This window comes from Cryptomeria japonica, chromosome 10 (genome assembly GCF_030272615.1).
Source record: "Cryptomeria japonica chromosome 10, Sugi_1.0, whole genome shotgun sequence".
NCBI classification, from domain to species: Eukaryota; Viridiplantae; Streptophyta; class Pinopsida; order Cupressales; family Cupressaceae; genus Cryptomeria; species Cryptomeria japonica.
In genome coordinates this window covers 206,251,257-206,269,877 of record NC_081414.1, presented here as the reverse complement: position 1 = coordinate 206,269,877, position 18,621 = coordinate 206,251,257, and the positions used below count along the sequence as shown (strand labels likewise).

Genomic DNA, 18,621 nt, shown 5'->3' with positions numbered 1-18,621 from the left:
ACTGGTCCAGTGATGGCGAAGAAAATCTCCTGAGTTCTGAGCTTTAGACTTTCCAGCTGCATATCATTTTCTCGGATGATCTCTTTCTCAAGTAGATCAACAGTTACAAAGAAAATCTTGTTTTGAATTTCTCTAATCTGCTCCTTAGCCTTAATACTATCAACGTCCACTTTTTCTAGGTCTTCGTGCAACCAATGCCCAATACCATGTGTTGAAATAATATGCAGCCCTTGCTGCGATTACTTTTCCATCAATCAATTCTTGCTTAGGAATTCCTTTCAACACCCTAAGGCACGGGATAATTTTGTTCTAAACATCATGAAGGTCGTCCCATGCTTTTGCCATGTTTGCAATTCTGGAGAGCAAAAATGAAGTTTGTCCGTATGCTAACATTAATCTTTCCACAAATGTGGCCACGTCTTCACTTTTGCTCTCCATCCACTCCTTGGCCTCTCTGGCTATCACCCTTTCTTCTTTTGATTGCTTCCTATGAAGGATTCAAAAGTGGAGGAGCCACTGTATCACCTTGATTAAGAGGCTTGGTCAAGTGCTTAATATATTCCTTCAAGCACTCAATTTCTTTCTTGTATTCTCTCTTCTTTCCTATCTCCATTTCCATTCTCGCCTTCATAGAAGTGACCGAATTGCCCAAGTCCTCAACCTCTTGACTTTCTGTAGTTGGTCCTAAGTCGATAGTGGTGATTTCATACTCTTGAGAAGTAATATCCTCCTTCGCCTTGTCCACTTTTGGCACAACAATCTGAATTGTACGGCAGCCTATTTCATCCCTCTGAATTGTGAAAACCTCTTGGCTGGCTTCTTTGCAGCAACCTTCCCTAATCTGGCCAAGAAATCAGCCGTCATCTTCTTCCTGGACTTCCATAGGTGCTTTTATTTTGAACCTTTCTTTCAGTCAATCAGGAATCTTAGGCTGTTCAATGCCTTCCTCTTCCTAATTACCTTCTTCACATGGAATATCTTGAACTTCTTGAAGAGCGGAAATCATTCCCTCTTGAAATTCCTCGCCCAAAATATCCATTTCATTTTCTGATTCAAGTATCTCTGTGCCTATAGGAGATTGGGGTTCTTCCTGCTGGATTGACTCTACATTTCCCTTATGAATTGGAGAAGGAATCCTTATTCCAGCCAAAGACTCATCTTCAATAGTTAATACGTTGTTCATATTCCTGGATGTGGCATAATGGGATGGCTCTGATCTCTGCTTCTTTTGGGCAGGTTCCTCATTCACAACTCTCTTCCCCTTTGACCTTGAAGAGCCCTAAACTGCCTCCTTCCTTTTCCTAGAATTAATACTTTCAATTGGCTTGGCACTTTGGGATGCTCCTACATTCGAAGAATATGATTCCATTTCGCCCATCAAGTTATAAGTGAGAGTCATATTCTTTTGCTTTAGCACTTGGACTTGCTGATCAACCCACCATTGTGAATACTTGACAACTGGCCGCATTAAGGTGGTTAAATCTGTGAGCTTTGATTTTGACCATTTCACAGGAGGAAGAGGCCAATTCTCATCAAAGCGTAGCTGAGTGTACTCTCCATCATCCTCTAACTGATTAGGCACACGAAAAAGCTCGGTTGTTTTGATCAAGCTTACTGGCAATCTAGACCATAGTCTTTTCCTGACATCAAATTTGTACATTTGCCCAAAAATCCTCCAGATCAACCCTATGCCTGTACTTCTCTCCATTCACCTATGGTTGTGAGGATCAAAGTTAGCCCTGGACCGGTAAAATATGAATGGATACCACTGCATTTCTAACTTGGCACTCTTAGCTGCTTGTGTCGTTGGGCAAGACTCCAACATATTTCCAATGCAAAATGGAAAGGAAATGGCCGCCTTCTACTTTGTTCTTTGAAAGCCTTGATATGTTTCCAATTGTCTAAGGACTGCAAGCAAGATCATTTTATTAGTGGGATAAATCGGAAGCCTATAAGAACATTCGGTAAATCCTTGGACTCTTATGTATGTGAATCTTGGATACTAGATAAACTAGGATCCATACTTGCTTATCAATCTCTTGGCTTCTTGAGTGAGCCTCTGATGAGTCCCTCCTTGTAATGTCCGGGTGATGTACATAAAAAATGCATTATTTACCCTTTTAAAGTGGGCCTTTTCGCTAAGATGCAGCTGTGGATAACAATCATAGATTCATAAGACTTAAATTCATTCTTGCCATTGCCTACTATGCCCTTGCAAATCAGCCTTGTATATTTGTAGTTTCTTGTCAATAGGTAAACAATGTAGGAGCTCATGTAAAAGGACTTCGTCCTTTCCAAAAAATTCTAGCTGTTCATTAAGGTTGTCGCTGATTATCCGGGACCAATTGAACATTTTGACACCTAAGGTGATCTCGTCAATAAAATAGTACATCTATGTTTCAAATGGCACACCTTGAGGGCTGTCCATTACTCTATTCAGTAGTAAAATGATATCACCATAGTCCTCTTTGTAGTCAGTGCAAAGCAATTTCTTTGGCACCTTCTTGAGGCTGGGCCTTGGCTTCTCCAACCACGACTTATTGACATTTGTTGCGCAAAGCTCAAGCTGGTCTTCATAAAGTCTTTTGGTTTCTTCCTTAGTTTTATATGAAGTCCAGTTGTAACTTGGAATCCTGAATGCTTCTTGGATAGCCAACTCTCCAAGATGAGCCAATACTCTCCCATCTGGTGCAATGATTTGCCTTTATTGGGCATTATAATGTATGGCACACTCAACCATTAACTCAGCACGTTCCATAGCTAGCGGGAATCCAGCTGCCTGGACAAGGCCATACCTCATCATTCGGTGAGCAATAGGTGTGGGTAAGTGTCCATTGTGCCCGTACATTCTTTTTTTTAAATCTTTGAAATCCACGTGTCCAAGGTTGGTGTCTCTAACATTTTTCCACTTGGAGTTAATCTTTGACTTAGGTTGCAACCCTTTGTTAGTGAACCTCATCTGGGCTTTTCTTGAAAGTCCTCCTTGATTAGACATCAACCTGTAACAAACATGAAAAAATTAACATTACTTTCAAGAAAATTTAAGGTTTTAACCTTGATTTTGGACCTTTTTGCTTCAAAATTTCACTTTCAGCCTGTCAAAAAGCTACATTTTTGTGAAAAATCAGACTGAAAATGGACGAATTTGGCCCAACACTTAGCAAATTTTGTGAGAATAAGTGATTAAGACAAAAGAAGGATGAAAGAAATCGGTCAAACTCAGATTCTGAACCTTCAAAATTATACTTTTGATTGGATTTTCTTGGAAAATCTGCCTTCACTTCTGGAAATTCTTGGTAAATTTCTTCTTTACTCAGAAAATTTACTTTATCTTTCGAAAATTGTCCTTCAAAAGTCTATCTTCCTTAACCTTGAGAGAGCAAAACTTTTCACAATCAAACTTCAATCTTCAAACTTGAGAAAGAATGAATTGATATAAGGCTGGAGAAAATCGATCCTTTTGGCAACTTCATGTTTTTCTTTGGATTCATCGAACCTAGACTCTTTTATTTCTTCCAAAATGGTGACTTAATCTTCTTCGAAATATTTTGAAAGAAAGTTTCCAATTTTGTCCTTGGCGCCACTTCACATTTTATCTTCCTCTTGTCCATTTGTTGGCAAGGAATCTTCTAGAAATTCCATTGTTTTCGAAAATTGTCTTTGTGTTGGGTGAATTTTTGTTTTGAGAAATAATTGTAAGTGTTCAAAACTTTTTCTAAGTGTTGGATAAATTTTCTAACTTTCCAAACTTGGTCAGATCTTCCATGGCAGATTTTATCATGTATTATACCATTTCACATTTTTCTTTGGCAAATTCACTGCCTTGTTATATCTTTTTTCTCTTTCTCCTCTTGGCGAACTTGATCTTATGTTAGGCCAAATTGTGCTTCAAGTTGGGCAGACTTTATGATTATCAAGCCATGGCGGACTTTGAGTGTTTCATGCCATTTTTGACCAAGGCGGACTTCATCATCTTCAAGCCATTTTCTTTCATGCCATGGCATACTTCAACTTGTCTTGGACATTGTCTTTTTGCTAGGGTAGAGTTCAACCTTTTCAAGCCAAGTGTTGGGCAAACTTGGCACTTGGTTTGCCATCTCCCCTTGATTCTTTCCTTGGCGGACTTGGCACATCACTAGACATTCTTGGTGGACTTGATGTTTGTTTGACCATGTTTATCTAGCCTTGGTGGACTTTATAGCTTCTATGCCATTCTCCTTTGCTAGCTAGGTGGACTGCAACCTTCGCAAGCCATTGCCATTCTCTTCAAACCATGGTGGACTTTAGAATAGCTTAAACATTTTGAGTTTAGCCACTATAACCTTGGGCGGACTTGGAGTGTCATGTGCCATCTCCCCTAGGCAGACTTCACCTTGTGTTGGACGTTCTTCCAAGTGTCTAGGTGGACTTTGCATTCTTTAGGCAATGCTTGGGCGGACTTTGGCATTGGCAGGACATTTTTTATCATATGGCATGGCGGACTTGCCATTGCCCAAGCTACGCCCAACTTCTCCATGGTGGAGTTCATCTTAGCCTGAGACATGGTCCTCTCCATCTTTGCCATGAACACTTGGATGAATTTTCTTGATCAACAATTCATGTTTGTCTGGAACATCTGGAACAACACACTGTCTGGATATTTCCCTTGCTTTTTGTACTTGGAGAGACATTTTTGATTTCGAAGATAGGAACCCTGTCGCCATGACCTGGGTGACCCACCTAGGCCAACTTTCAAAAAAAAAAAGCTGAAAAAGCAAAATAGCAGGTGAAAAAGCTGCTGCCCAGATTGGTCCCAAAGTGCCAAAAATAAAAAAAGCAAAAAAGAAGAATCCCACAAAAATAGGAAGGTGTCAGAATTGACCCTAAGCAGTTGCGTTTTTCGTCCTTCGGGCCTTCTGAGCACTTTGATGATGTCCAGATATTGTTCCAAACATGATTTCTCTATTGCCTTGGATGACCTCTCAAAAAGAACTCTCCAGACTCTCAAAGAAATGGACTTGTGAAATTGCAATGCTAAGACAAAAACCCTAAAAAGCAAACTACTGGGGGTCCCCATTCGCAATGGGGCTATGTGTGAAATAGTTCACAGCAGGTAGGAGGAAGGGTCCTTAGTAAAAAATTACCCATGATGCCTATATTCTAGAAAAACTTTACTAACTTTTGAGACCAACTTCAATATCCAAGTTTTTTAATCTTTGGAAACCATGCTGCTAGAGATCCTAGGGTTTCATTACAATGAAGGCACATTGCATACCCTGACAATTTGTCCCACCTTATGGTAGTTAATGCAATGGAATGGAACATTTTTTATAATCAGAATCTTGGACAAACTTCCTAGAAGGGAGAGGTAGAACTAATTGCTCCAAGATCTTGTAGAGGTAGGTCTAAATCCCTTTTAACGAGTAAGTGTGCATACACCATATGTTCTGTGTTTTTTGTTTTAGGATCGAGAACTAGATGACTAGCTTGCCTAGAATACCACCTATCTTCTCCCAATAGGACTAGTTCAAGAACTCCAGGGACAGCCCATATAATTTTAACCAAACAACCAAGCTAGCAGAAAATAGGAGAAAACCCACATAAAATGGGGACCAAGAGATAAGATCTATTTTGTTACTCAGCAATTAACCAAACTGAAGACTAAACTTTGAGTTATTCTTCATGCAAGTAAGACAGACCACAAATGATCCTTTTGGGAGGGAAAACATTTGAAGCTTCTTCCTCCACACCCTTAGGACCCATTCTTTGATATCAACAAGGGAGAGCCAACAATCGAAACAAAAATATACTATCACCAAATCTGCAGAGGAAATAACAAAAGGGTCTAGATTAGAACCCTCAAGAGCAACTAGAAGTGAAGATTCTACAATTGCTAGGGTTTGAAGGGTAAGGTGTTCCTACTCCCAACAGCGATAACATTGCTCTGGAGGCTAATGCTACCATGGGCTGAATCTAGAGAAGACGTGACAGAAGATGCTCTAGAATCCACAAGCCACAATCCATGTTAAACACTAGATCTTTGCCCTTTCAACCAGTAGGAACCAAGCGCTCGACCTCATGGTTTGCATTGGAAGATCTGAACTTGAAGCAAAAGACTATGACTGCGGAAGCCTTTTCTCCTTTTAACTACTTGTCATTAGCTCTCCCTTTTGTCCATTTTTCCTTCAGCCAGTTATTGGCTTGACTATTAAGTAGATAGGTATTATTGGGCATCAATAACACTTGGTGTTCTGCATTAAGGAATCTTTTTGCCCTTCCATTACATATAGGCCTAGGCGATAATTAACCATCTGGTCCTGTTAACTTGCCCAAAATGAACCTAAAGACTTATTTCTGTTATGCCATTTTTATCAGTTTTAGTTTGGTATACATAGGTAAGAATCTCCATTTAGTAGTTGCAGATTTCTTGTAGTGCAGAATTCTTCATGTCTCGACAACCACATGGTGAGTGCTTGATAGTTCTAGCAAAAGAAGATTGTAACATTTAAATATATTTTGATTAGCAACTTGTTACAGGAGCACTAACCTCTTATCTTATAGTATCAATTTGAATAGCTTTCGTTTTGGAAAAGTTTTATATATCTCCTTTAAATGGCTTGAAATTTCTTTTAATCCAGCATTTTTCCATGAACGGCTATGTTTACCAAATTAGATGCCTATATGGTCTCTTTATCTATCATCTAAGCACTTGTCTTTCTCCCTTACTCTTTCTTCCATTGTTTGTAAATTAAAACTCATTTGCAACTATTGGCTTTCTTCTTTTGCAAGTATTTCGAGACTTTCTTTTAGCATGGAGTAAGAAAAAGGCTGGGTTAATCATGGTAAGCAGGTTCTTTTTGGTTTTGGTTTTGTTCTTGTTATTTCTTTTCTGTTTTAAAGATTCAGCAGAGCTCCCCTCGGGTTTGTGTGGAAAAGAGGAGCCCTTCCAAGAAATGCTATCTGCATTTGCACTACTTTTTCGGAAAGTAGTTCTGAAGAACTAGGTATGTCCCCAAGGCGAATCAAATTCAGTATCAGAAGCAAAATTCAACCACAGTGAGTGGTTTCGAAGAATTTGGCAATGTAGCTTGATATGTTTGATCTCCATTCTTGGACAAATAATACATTAGGCTTTTCCTGTGTTTTCATCATTAGCAAGGGAATTGGACCCTTTGAACATTTCAAAAGCATTGGTCAACTAGTGCCACCATTACTGTCAATGGATTTTCATCAGTTTTTAAGGCTTGACCCCTCAAGGTGTAAATGTCTCCTCTTGCTGAATTTGATTCTCCAAAAAGTGAACTCTTTTCTCTCGTCTAGATGGTCATTTTTCTGAAGGATCCTTCGGCAGGTAGAGGAGGTGTAAGTTTATCATACACTACTTGATGCAACATGCATTTTTGGATAAACTCTTTTTTTCCTAACTTGCATAAAAACAGATATAGATAATGGTATGATTTTTTATGCCAATACAACAGATTCTAGAAAACCTTGTATATTAAAGACATGAAATTTCCACAATCCGTAAAGATAGAGTTTGCAGATTTCCGGATTAAATTGTGTGAGCAATTATTCTTCATCAATGTTTTGGATCACACATGATCCATCATCAGGATGATAAGCAAGAGAAGAGAATAGATAGTTGTGGAGAATGTATATATCCATAACTTAGCCATTTTTATTTCTCTCACTCCTTTTTATCGTCCAAGCGCTGTTATGCTTCTGAAATTGCAAGTCAGACACATCCAATCAACTATCATGGGCATATCTATACAACAGGAGGTTTAATATAGTTTGATTTCATCAAATTATTTGCTTGTTTGACCTCTTTTGCCTGATCTTGAGTGTTTGCTTGTTTTTGTGTCTTGTTTTATTGCTAAATCAGTCACTTATTGAACACAAATTTCATGCACACAACCTTCATCAACACTACTTAAAAAACAATACACACCCTTGCTTTCTATTTTCCAATATTTCTTTGAGTTTTTTTTTAGTTTTTATAATCAAGTTTAAGTTGATTTTAATAATGAAAATTTGAAATTAAACTACAATTTTCAAATAATTGTATAAATAGTATTTACTATTTTTAAAAAATTAAATTATTAACCAAAAATAATAAATATCAATTAAAAATTAATCATTCTACTCTTTTATAATTAAAATTAATGGACACTTTGAAAAAAATTTATTAGTAAAACTCATTGAAAATAAATTTCATTTTAAATAATTATTTTATTTTAAATGAATTCTTTCAAATAATAATAATTTTTTTTAAATATAAATATAAAAAATTAAATGCAGATAAATAATTTTTTAAAATTCGAATTACTAAAGTAATAAATGTTACTTTTCAAAAGCTAAAAATTGAAAGTTACAGTAAAATTTATGTGCTCATGTATGTAGTAAATAAAATAGTTCCAAAATAAAGTAAAATAGCTGTAAATTGATATCTCTTGGCATCTTTTAGATAGATGTATTTAAGATATCTACGCCAGTAGACAACACTTGTCTAAGTTTAAATAGTTTAACTGGTCAAATGTTGCCTTTTTGCTAGTACCATATCTGCTGCCTACTTTTTCCTGAAAATTTATTATTTACTTTTGAAATCTTGATATTCTAGGAAATGGTTTAGGAATAAATTCCTTGATGATGCAATTAAATCTGTAGTATTTCTGTAAATGGTTCCAATGTAGATTTTTTTGATGACGCAGGGACTTTGTCTTATAATGAGTATTGTGTGTTTATATGTATGAGGTGGAATGGAAATTGTCCTCTCTCTCTCTCTCTCTCTCTCTCTCTCTCTCTCTCTCTCTTCTGTTATGCAAGCACTCTGGAGACCTCTTTTGTTTACCCATTTTCTTCTTGTTGCTCGTCAGCTTTCTGTTTTGGACTTCTTTTGGTTTTGAATTTCAGAGGCATTTCAAAGTTTTACAATCACCTGGTTACTGTATTTCCCATTTAGTGGAACTTGAAATTGCTTTGTCAAGAAGATATTAGAAATGTGCTCACTGGTTTACAGGTAACAGCTCCTGCAGGAAATGTTGTGTATAACTTGAAAGGAACCTCTGGAGACAAGTTCCAATTTAAGGCACCGCGAAGTGGCATGTATAAATTTTGCTTTCATAACAGCTATTCAGCTCCAGAGACAATTTCTTTTTACATACACGTTGGTCACATTCCCAGGGAACATGACCTTGCTAAGGAGGGTAAGTAAAATGGTCTTCGTTTTATGTGAGTCCTTGATTAGTAGTTGTAAGGTAATATTATATTTGTATTTTTCACTATAACTAATTAAAACTCAATTGAATGTATGTAATTTTGGATTTCATTTTCCTTTTCTTTGCAGAACACCTTGATCCCATTAATGTCAGAATTGCAGAGTTAAGGGAGGCCTTAGATTCAGTTTCAGCTGAACAACGTTATCTCAGAGCTCGTGATGCACGACATCGTCGTAGTGAGTTTAGCAAGCTCCATTTCTTAGCTCACATATTTGTTATCTCATGTTTGTGTTCCCTTTACAAGCATCTGTGCTAAAAATGATAGTTGCTCTTTGGACCATTATGAGCTACCTTGTTCAGGTTCTTGATAATATTATAAATTATTGTCAAATTTAGGGTATCCTGCCGTGCAATTTTCTTTTTTTGAAAATTCTTCTAGCTGAGCCTGCCCATAAACTTTCCATCAATTTGATTCGTGGATTGCTTTTCTTATTTGACTTCCTCCATCCATTATCTTATGGTGCCAAGTACAATATTATCCTCCTTCACATGGGCCATGGTACATTCCAATATAAGCTCATATTTCTCAGGTCTTGACTGAGCTCTTTGCACGAAAACGAGCTTTCAGAATATGTTCTCTGAAATCATTAGAGTTTATGTTATAGTTAAGTACTTTCTGTTACTTAGCAAACATTCTTCATTTAACAAATTCTTCACCATCTATAACTTTTGATTATCTTGCCCAAATAATGCATGATGTATTCTCAAATTCTATTTATTTGGGATTTTTATTGTATTGTCATCAGCCTTTGTATGACATGACTTCTCATAGGGTTTAATGTTGCTTGTTCTCATATAAGTTTTGTAGCATGTTTTACATGTGCAGTTACTATGTCTCTCAAATTATATTAGATTATTGTGCTACAGTAATGTTTGACATTTCTTTAAATGCATGATCATACTAAAGAATTATTTTACATATTGTTCTTTAACTGAAGCAATTATGTATGCAGCAAATGAGAGCACACGCAAGCGTCTTATTGGCTACACATTGGGTGAATACGTTGCACTAGTTTTTGCTAGTGGACTGCAAGTTTATTTTATTCGTCGTTTATTTAGCAAGAATGTTGCCTATAACAGAGTGTAGTGATGTACGACTCTAGATTTAGAGAGTTGGATTCAGGCCATATAGTGCTTTTGTAATATCTCTGCCAACAATACAAGCAATTTAAAGAATTTTTTGGAACTTCTGAAGGAATATATTACATTTGAGATGTGCCTTTCTGAGTCTTGTATGATTCATTTGATCAGTCTTTTTTGTTTTATTATAAGGATTGGCAGGAATAAACCATTTAAATAAGGAATTATCTTCTCGGACATTCAACAGAGCTCACATTAGGTTTCAGTTTTCTGTTCAATATGCTATTGAATGTTTGTTGTTAAATGAACAATCATTGAATTTAATTCTTTCAGAAATAAAGGTTCTTCAGAAAAATACAGTAAATTGTATTATTAAAGGTTTGAAGTTTCTACAGGCAATAAATTGCTAAATTTTTTAAAAGCTTGTCTGGATAGAAATTGAGTAAAAGATCTTCAAAAAATTGACAGTTTGGAAGTGTTCTCATATGTATTCTCTCTTGCAATGATTATTCCTATAGATCAGATGCCTTCTCATATGTTTTGCCTCATTACTTGCAATGACTATATCTATAGACTATATGTAAATACTTTCTTTGAAGCTCTAAATTGTTAGTTTTTAATACATGCAGTTGACTAGCTTTGTTCTTACTCAATTTTCTTATGATTAACTAGATCAAAATAATGACAATAGCTTTTTAACCAATACCTGTATTACCTGGGGTTGTGTCCCCAAGGCCTAGGGCCCAGTCCCTGATGTTTTGGAGATGGGAATGGGAACAGGACATCCTCCGTTGGCCCCCTTTTAAAAAGAAAGAAACTGGAGTGGGGGATGTTGCTTTATTTTTTCACCATGGGCATATTGGGGATGGCTAGGGGACGTTGTTCACCATGGTTGGCAGCTGTTAAAATTGCAAAAACAAGTGGTGGGGTTTTGGGAATTGTAATAATGAAGTCATACTAAATTTGCCAAGGCCCAAATCCTTTCCAGAAACTATGCTTCAAGTGCTTATTTGCATTTTTTTACATTGATTTAAACAAACATCTACTGATTCCCACATTTGGCCATGGACTTGCAGATGCATATTTTGAATTCCATCCACCTGAAAGGTGCATTGTTTGTTTTTAAGAACAGCAAGAACTGATATGATAATATATAACTGAATCAACTGATTAATCATGATTGCCATCTAGTCGGATTTTCTATGCAGGCTCAATAACTCAGTGTGATATTTTTATTAGATGATAATCACATATGATCATTTGATATTTAGTCAAATTATGGGATAAAAGTAAGTTATAAATATATATTTTTTTCTACATCAAGTGAGGGGTAAGGGCTCTTCCATATGTTTATATATAAAAAAGATGATCACAATTAGAGTTTTGCCCTGTGAATATTGGCAGATTTAGCATTTTTGAATCTATAAGACAGATTGGCCGAATGAACAAGCCAATATGAGCATCTACAAAAAGGCCAGAACAAGCTGATATTCTTAGTTACTTTTATATTTATATATATTATCATAATGAACTATATAAAAAATATGGATTAGATACTTTTAGTGTTGATGCAGCTTGTCATAAGTCTCGGTCTTGCATTCCATAAGCCCAACTTGCTATTGCAGAAGCTTAATTGCTTTCTTGTCTTGGGCATGTTGAAACATTCTTGCAATGATGAGTTGGGAGATAAAGTTTGAGGGCATTGATAGATTGGATGTCAAAGTCCATTGTCCCTCTGAAATACCCTTTTATGTTGGCTACCTCCAGAGTGACTGCATGCAAGTATTCCTTTACTATTCAAACAATGCCCATAATTGAAACCCCTTTGAATTCCAAACTAAAGATTGGGAGTGTTCAAATTGCCATTGGCTTTGCATTGTTCACTGCTTCCTCCATTCTTAACCTATATGTTTTGTAGATGTTGTGAGAATTTAGGGCCTTAGTAAACTCCTTGTTGCATGTGATAATGAAAATGTTGAAGGTGGACATAGAGATGATAGAATCCACCTTGCGATGGACCACTCCCTCAACCAATTCCCATCCTAGAGTTTATTTGATTGCATTGTTGATGTTAGCTTCTTAACAGATTAAGACCTTTCTCATTCATATCTCCTTTTCCTTGCCTAGAAATGCCATTTCTTGAGGCTCGCCATTGGAATGAATGTAGGTCTCCATTTATCTTGAATGCAGAGTGTCTTGACAAAAAATATTGCAAGACATGAGGACTTATGTGATCCCATTGGAAGACACTACCAATCAAATGTGTCGACAAATGCACTAGTGCCTTGATTTAGTTTGGGCTATTAATGCAAAAATATACCATCTTTGAATCCTTGCTTGTTTGAGTGTATGATTACATCATGTCTTGTCACCTCATCATTACCTGTAGTGATTAATCGTCTTAAACCTTGCTTAAGCCCAACCAACAATTTATATCCTTTCAAATAACAAGTTTGTTATCATTGTCTAGCCATTGGTTATAGATGTACTACACTACTTTGTTGCCCTTATTATAGTGATGATTGATCGAGAAGGAAGAAAGATAATCAAGTACTGCCCAAGCTTCATTAAAAATGTCATGGATTTTCCAATTAGATGATTTAATTTTTCTAATGAATATTATGATAGGCATAGAATCACTTTGGATAGTGATTGAATCTATGTTGAAAGACTTCACTAGCAGGAGACTAAGAAGTATTGTTTCTACTTCCACTTCATTGTTTGTGCTTGGTTGTAGCTTCTTTAAGGACGCTTTTATTAAATTTTAGTGTTAATCCTTGATGATGCATCTTATACCCAACAGTCCAAGATTTCCCCTAGAAACATTGCAAAATTTCAACTTTAACATTAAGTAGTGTTTCCACTTCCACTTCATTGTTTGTGCTTGGTTGTAGCTTCTTGAAGGATGCTTTTATTAAATTTTAGTGTGAACCCTTTTGTTTGCATCTTATACCCAATAGTCCAAAATTTCCATTAGGAACATCATAGAGCTGTGAGGAGTCCATTTGATTTTATCCTTTTGTATGCATGGTGCAGTTGTTGTAGGGGAGAGGGCCAAGTGGGGGATGGGTGGTTGTTTGGTGGAGAAGTTGATCCCAACAATCCCATCATGCATGGGGGTGCAGAGACTTATTTTCCACCATGTTTGTATCCTAGGCCATACATAAACACTTTCTTGATAATTTTGCTATAGCATGACATGTGTGACCTTTTGATATTATAGCTTCTAAATTTAGAAAGTAAGCTTTCCCAATTTAGTGCAATGTCCAAGAAAATGTGCATGCTTGTTTCTTTCCCTATGTGTCATATTAGCATTGAGGGGCTAGTTGTTTAGAGACTAGAACAAATGGCCTTAAGTTCTATTAGGGGCCAACCTTTGAAGAGTTGTAGGAGTGAGTCATGAAGAGTTATTACCCCTTTTGAATGATCAAAAAGCCATTTCTGTTCTCATTGGGCCAAATGACAATGTGGAAAAAGGTTGTCATCTATCTCTTCAACATTTGTTTAGAGAATACATTTGAAAGGACCAACAATTTCTATTTTCATGAGTTATTATCTCTTGTGAGCACCTTCTTTTTTATTACAAAATCCCCTACTCTTACCTCATAGTCTTTGTGCTAGCATTTGATGTTTGGCCACTTGCGATTTGTAGGGGGACCACTAGGGATGAGTAGCCAAATTTTGTTGACTATTCTCCACACTTAGAGTAAATTCATCTTTTAGTTCATCCTCTTTTTCATTGATATTGATCTTATGGGGCTTGAGAATATTAGTCTGGAACTCAATTTGGTGTTGAGGGACTAATAGGGTAGTGAGTTCCATTAACATTGTTTTACTTGGTCAATTAGGTGTATATGCATATAGTTTAACAAATGAATGCCCCAATGTTAATTAAGTGTTCATTGATTTGCTTGAGGTTATCTTAGTCTTCAAGAGAAGTGTGCCCATTCCATGAGGAATTCTAAAAAAATTATTTTCTACCATTCCCAACTCTCATGATAAGTGATCAAATATAATATGCTTTCATTTGATGAAGTTGAAAATGTGTGACCCTAAAGGAGAATTTGGGGTAGAAAATATTATTGTCTTCTATGGAATCAAGATACTTTGACCTCATGAAGGGGCTCCATTGAGAATTCGGCTTGGTGAAAATATTCTAGGAAGGCAAGATGTTGTGTGAATAATTGCCTGATGCTAGCCCCTCTTGATTTTGAGGGAGGCACACTTTGTCTCATTTTACCAAAAGGCATTTTTTTATCCTTCACCCCTTGCCACACACAATCTCATAATTTTGTTGGAGTTTGTTATATTGCGTGGTGCCTTGAGAATCAATAGAATGTATATCAATAGTGTTGCTAAGATAACCCTCACCATGGTGACTCTTCTAGTGAATGATAACAATTTTCCTCACCTAGATGAAAGATGCAGTTTGAATGCATCTAGTATAGTTTCATAAGGATGATTTGTAGACTTTAGAATAAGACTATTGACTTGTTATCTTAATGGGGAGTTGTAGAATTTTAACTTGTGATCTTTTATGTGTTGGTTTGAGGTGATAATATACAAAATGAAGATGCCCTCAATTGTGGTGGCCGTGACCAAATTAGTTTCCCCAAATAATAATGTATCATTTGGGAATTGCAAGTAAGTGAAAGCATCCACCTGTTAGGATACAACAATACCTTTCGATGCTTTGTTGAGGTGGAGAGTGTGATGCAACATTCTAGAGCTTTTTCTATCATGATGAACATATATGGAAAAAGTGGCCCCCCTTATCACAATCCTCTAGAAGCTTCAATGAACCCTTTAAGTCCTTTATTGAGGAGAACAAAGTTTTAGGGTGTAGAAACATATTCAAATATTTGTTCTCCAACTTCGGCAAAAATCGAAATCTCTCCAAGATTTTCACAAGGAATCTATAGTTAATTCTTCTATATGCAATATTTATATCTATCTTAAGGATTATGATTTTATGATTTAAATTAGAAATAGAATGAATAATTTCATGGGTTGTGATTATACTTCTAGAGATGATCCTAATGGAAGCAAAGCTATTTTTCTCTTGAGAGATAAAAGTGGGTAGAACCACTTTGAGGTAGTTGGCTATTGGTTTTGAGAGAATTTCATAGTGTTCTACACAAGGAGTTTGGCTTGAAATATGCAAAAGAGATAGAGGAAGCAATCTTCAGGATTAATGCGATAAATGTACAATTGAGAGCTCATAGGATTTTCATGTATTTCCGCACTTTGTGATAAGTTGTTGCCACCTCTTTTCCAACTATGTGCTAGCATCCTTGGAAGAAGACAATAAGAAATCCATTTGGAATTGGGTGATAATTCAATGCATTTGAGATAGGGCCATTTTTAATATTATCCTTAGTGATTGAAATTGTTAGCATTCAATTGTCTTCTTTAGTGACAAATTTGGGGATGAATCGTAAAATGTCTACTTGCTCTTGCAAGGTTAATGTCTCCTTGCTTTCTAGTAGGTCACTCAAGAATAATATAGCTTTTGCCTTGATGCACTGCAATTCAATGAGGATTGTCCCTACGTTGGAAGTTATGGAAGAGATCTTGTTCCAATTTCTCCTAGCTTTCATGTAGTTTGAAGAATTTGTTGTTCTTATCTCCCTCATTGAGCCATATCTTTGTAATGTTTTTGGCACAAGTAAATTTATTGTTTAGGTTGAATGCCTATTAATTGAAAGCAAGGTTTTTCTTTCATGTGTTGATCTCAATTAATTTCCATTACAATTATTTTTTCTTTTAGAAGGTGAAGCTATTTTTTTAAAGATGTTTTTGGTGTTCTTGTTGTACTCCTTAAGTATGCATTTTAAAGAAAACCTTTTTTTTGCTAGAGAATAGAAATTCATGTCTTTTACCTTAGGCAGACTCTTCCTCCAATATTTGACCAAGTCTAGAAAGGATTGATCTCAAGATCACATGTTGTTGAACTTTGATGGGCCATTTAGGATTTGGAGACTCTTCCAAGATTTGGAGTATGAAGGGAAATGGTAAGATCCAAAGCATACAATAATTTTACATCTCATGTATTATTCAACTTCTTTCTTTTTGGGGATAACAAATATTTGTTTAATCTCTTTTCCAAAAACTTGGACCATGAAGACTCCAATTTTCAAAATGATGTCCTATAAAGAATTTTGTAATACAAAGGATATGAATTTGTTATGTGATTGAGAAGCCTTTCTTTTACCTCCTTGCTTACCATTTGAGTTTAATACAACATTAAAATCACCACATATCATGAATAATTCATGTTCCCAATGGAATCTGAGATGTACATGATTAGAATAAGAGTATAGAGCCATAAATATTGAAGAGGAAGAATTGTACCTTGGATGCCAAACTAGTTACTCAAAAGAATTGCCAATTTGCCTCTTGGTTTAAGATGCTTGCCTTGATTGAATAACTAAAGTAGATGACGCCTAGTCTTCTAGAGGCTACAGTAACATTAATAATTGGCCCTTTCCATTTGTGTCATATATGTGTTAAGCTCTTCACTTCCTTTGAATTGATGCTTGTCTTCTTGAAAAAGGATAATGTCATTTTTTTGTAGATCTAACTGACACTTGATTAGGCATGTTTTGTTGGAGGCGTGGATGCTCACACCATTTGATAATAAGATCCTCATTGTGATTTTGGGGGACACTTCCCTACTACTTTGGTCTTGTACTAGTTAAATTTAATTTGGATTGGAAGCCTTAGTTGTTCACTCAATTGTGACTTGATTTTAGGCCACAATCAATCTTGATCTTTCAAGTTTCTTGTTTTTAGATTGGACTTTTGTTTCTAGAATGACTTTGTCTTGACCATTTTGAATTTTGTTTGACCCATTTCCTTTGTGGGGCATTCTTGACACATTTATTAGAATAATGGCTCTCAGGCTTGCGATGAATACATACCATTGAACTTACCTTTAACTCTACTAATTGTTTCCATACTCTAATTTATAGTTCCAACATAATGAACTTTGGCAATGAGGAAAAGGTTTCCTTTTTCATGCATATTCCTACATATACTTTAGAGTTTCTTTTCATGGATTAATCATCCATATATTGGAATGTCCCCGAAGAATTGCTAGTTTGCTTATGAATAGTGGGATTCCAATAATCCTTTGGTAAATTGTATAATCCTTATTCATATCGACGTTTCTTGAATTTGATAGTTCAAAGTTTTGAAGTTAGGGGTCCATTTCTTAGGAAGATGATAGCTCCCTCAAGCATCTAAGGCCCCCTTGGAGAATTTTGTCCCCTTAATTTTTTAGGGCATTAAACTAGAAAGAAACCATTGGGATTCAGAATTTTTATTGTGAGAAAGCTTCCCCAATTCTCTTTTATCTGCTTCTTGATTTTTTCTTTGGTAGGCCAAATGCAATTGAAATTATCAATTAGGGTAACTAGATCGAGGATAGATTTTGGCTTCTTAAGCATGGAATGCTGAATTGAGATTTTGATTTCTGATACATCATTCTCACTGAGGTTATGAATAGATCTTGTTCCTACTTGAACCTATTTCCATTCTTGTGTGGTGGAGGTTCAGAGTTATGTCTATGTCTATCTTGCCACTTGTTTAATCATCATCATTATTTCTTTGAATTTGAAATTTGTGCCAATTACAAGTCACCCCTTTTAAAAAATTGTTTGCTTAGTAACCTCCTTATAATGTTAAAAGTAATCTTTGCTTGATTTTGCACCTACTATATCCGCATAGCTTGTCTTGGATCTACCACTTCTATTTTCATTGTGCTCTTGAGATATTTGTCTTGATCAATTGTAATGCTAGGGCTTCAACCCCTTATTTGTTTAACTATTTTCTAATGATGAATGTTGCACCAATTGTCTTGATTACTTCCTTAATCCTCTTTAAGGAAGTGGCTAGGGATGATTTACTAGATTGAAATCATTTTTGTGCCTCAATTTGCTTCCTGCTACACACTCGTTGTCTCTTTCTATGTGCTCATGGCTACCCCTTTTCACTTGTCCCTTGTAATTTGAAAAAAAAAATGGTTGTAAGCAAAGGGGAATATTAAAGTGAAAATAATTTATGCCTAAAAGTTAAAAAGTTGGGGTAAGTTTTGGAGCATCTCATAAATATCAATTAAATATGGTTTGACTAGTTTGCATTATAGTAAAAAACACTTTCAAGAAAGAGCAAAGGGGAAAGCCTCAATGCTAAATGAGAAGCATTGAGGCATTACAAATTTAGAAAAAATAATGCTCAATATTGTTTCATAAATAAGCTTCATTACTAATGAGTACAAAGC

At 35.9% G+C, this 18,621-nt stretch overlaps 1 protein-coding gene across 1 annotated transcript in view; it reads left to right on the top strand.

Annotated features, from left to right (window-relative positions):
- The window catches only part of LOC131053846 (transmembrane emp24 domain-containing protein p24beta3), a 38,763-nt gene extending 28,286 nt beyond the window's left edge, over window positions 1–10,477 (top strand). The window contains exons 2-4 of the mRNA XM_057988489.2: window positions 8,999–9,185; window positions 9,326–9,433; window positions 10,211–10,477. Coding sequence (XP_057844472.2) covers window positions 8,999–9,185; window positions 9,326–9,433; window positions 10,211–10,344 — 429 coding nt within the window. The 3' untranslated portion in view covers window positions 10,345–10,477. The remainder of the gene's footprint in view (window positions 1–8,998; window positions 9,186–9,325; window positions 9,434–10,210) is intronic.
- Window positions 10,478–18,621: the final 8,144 nt, after the last annotated feature.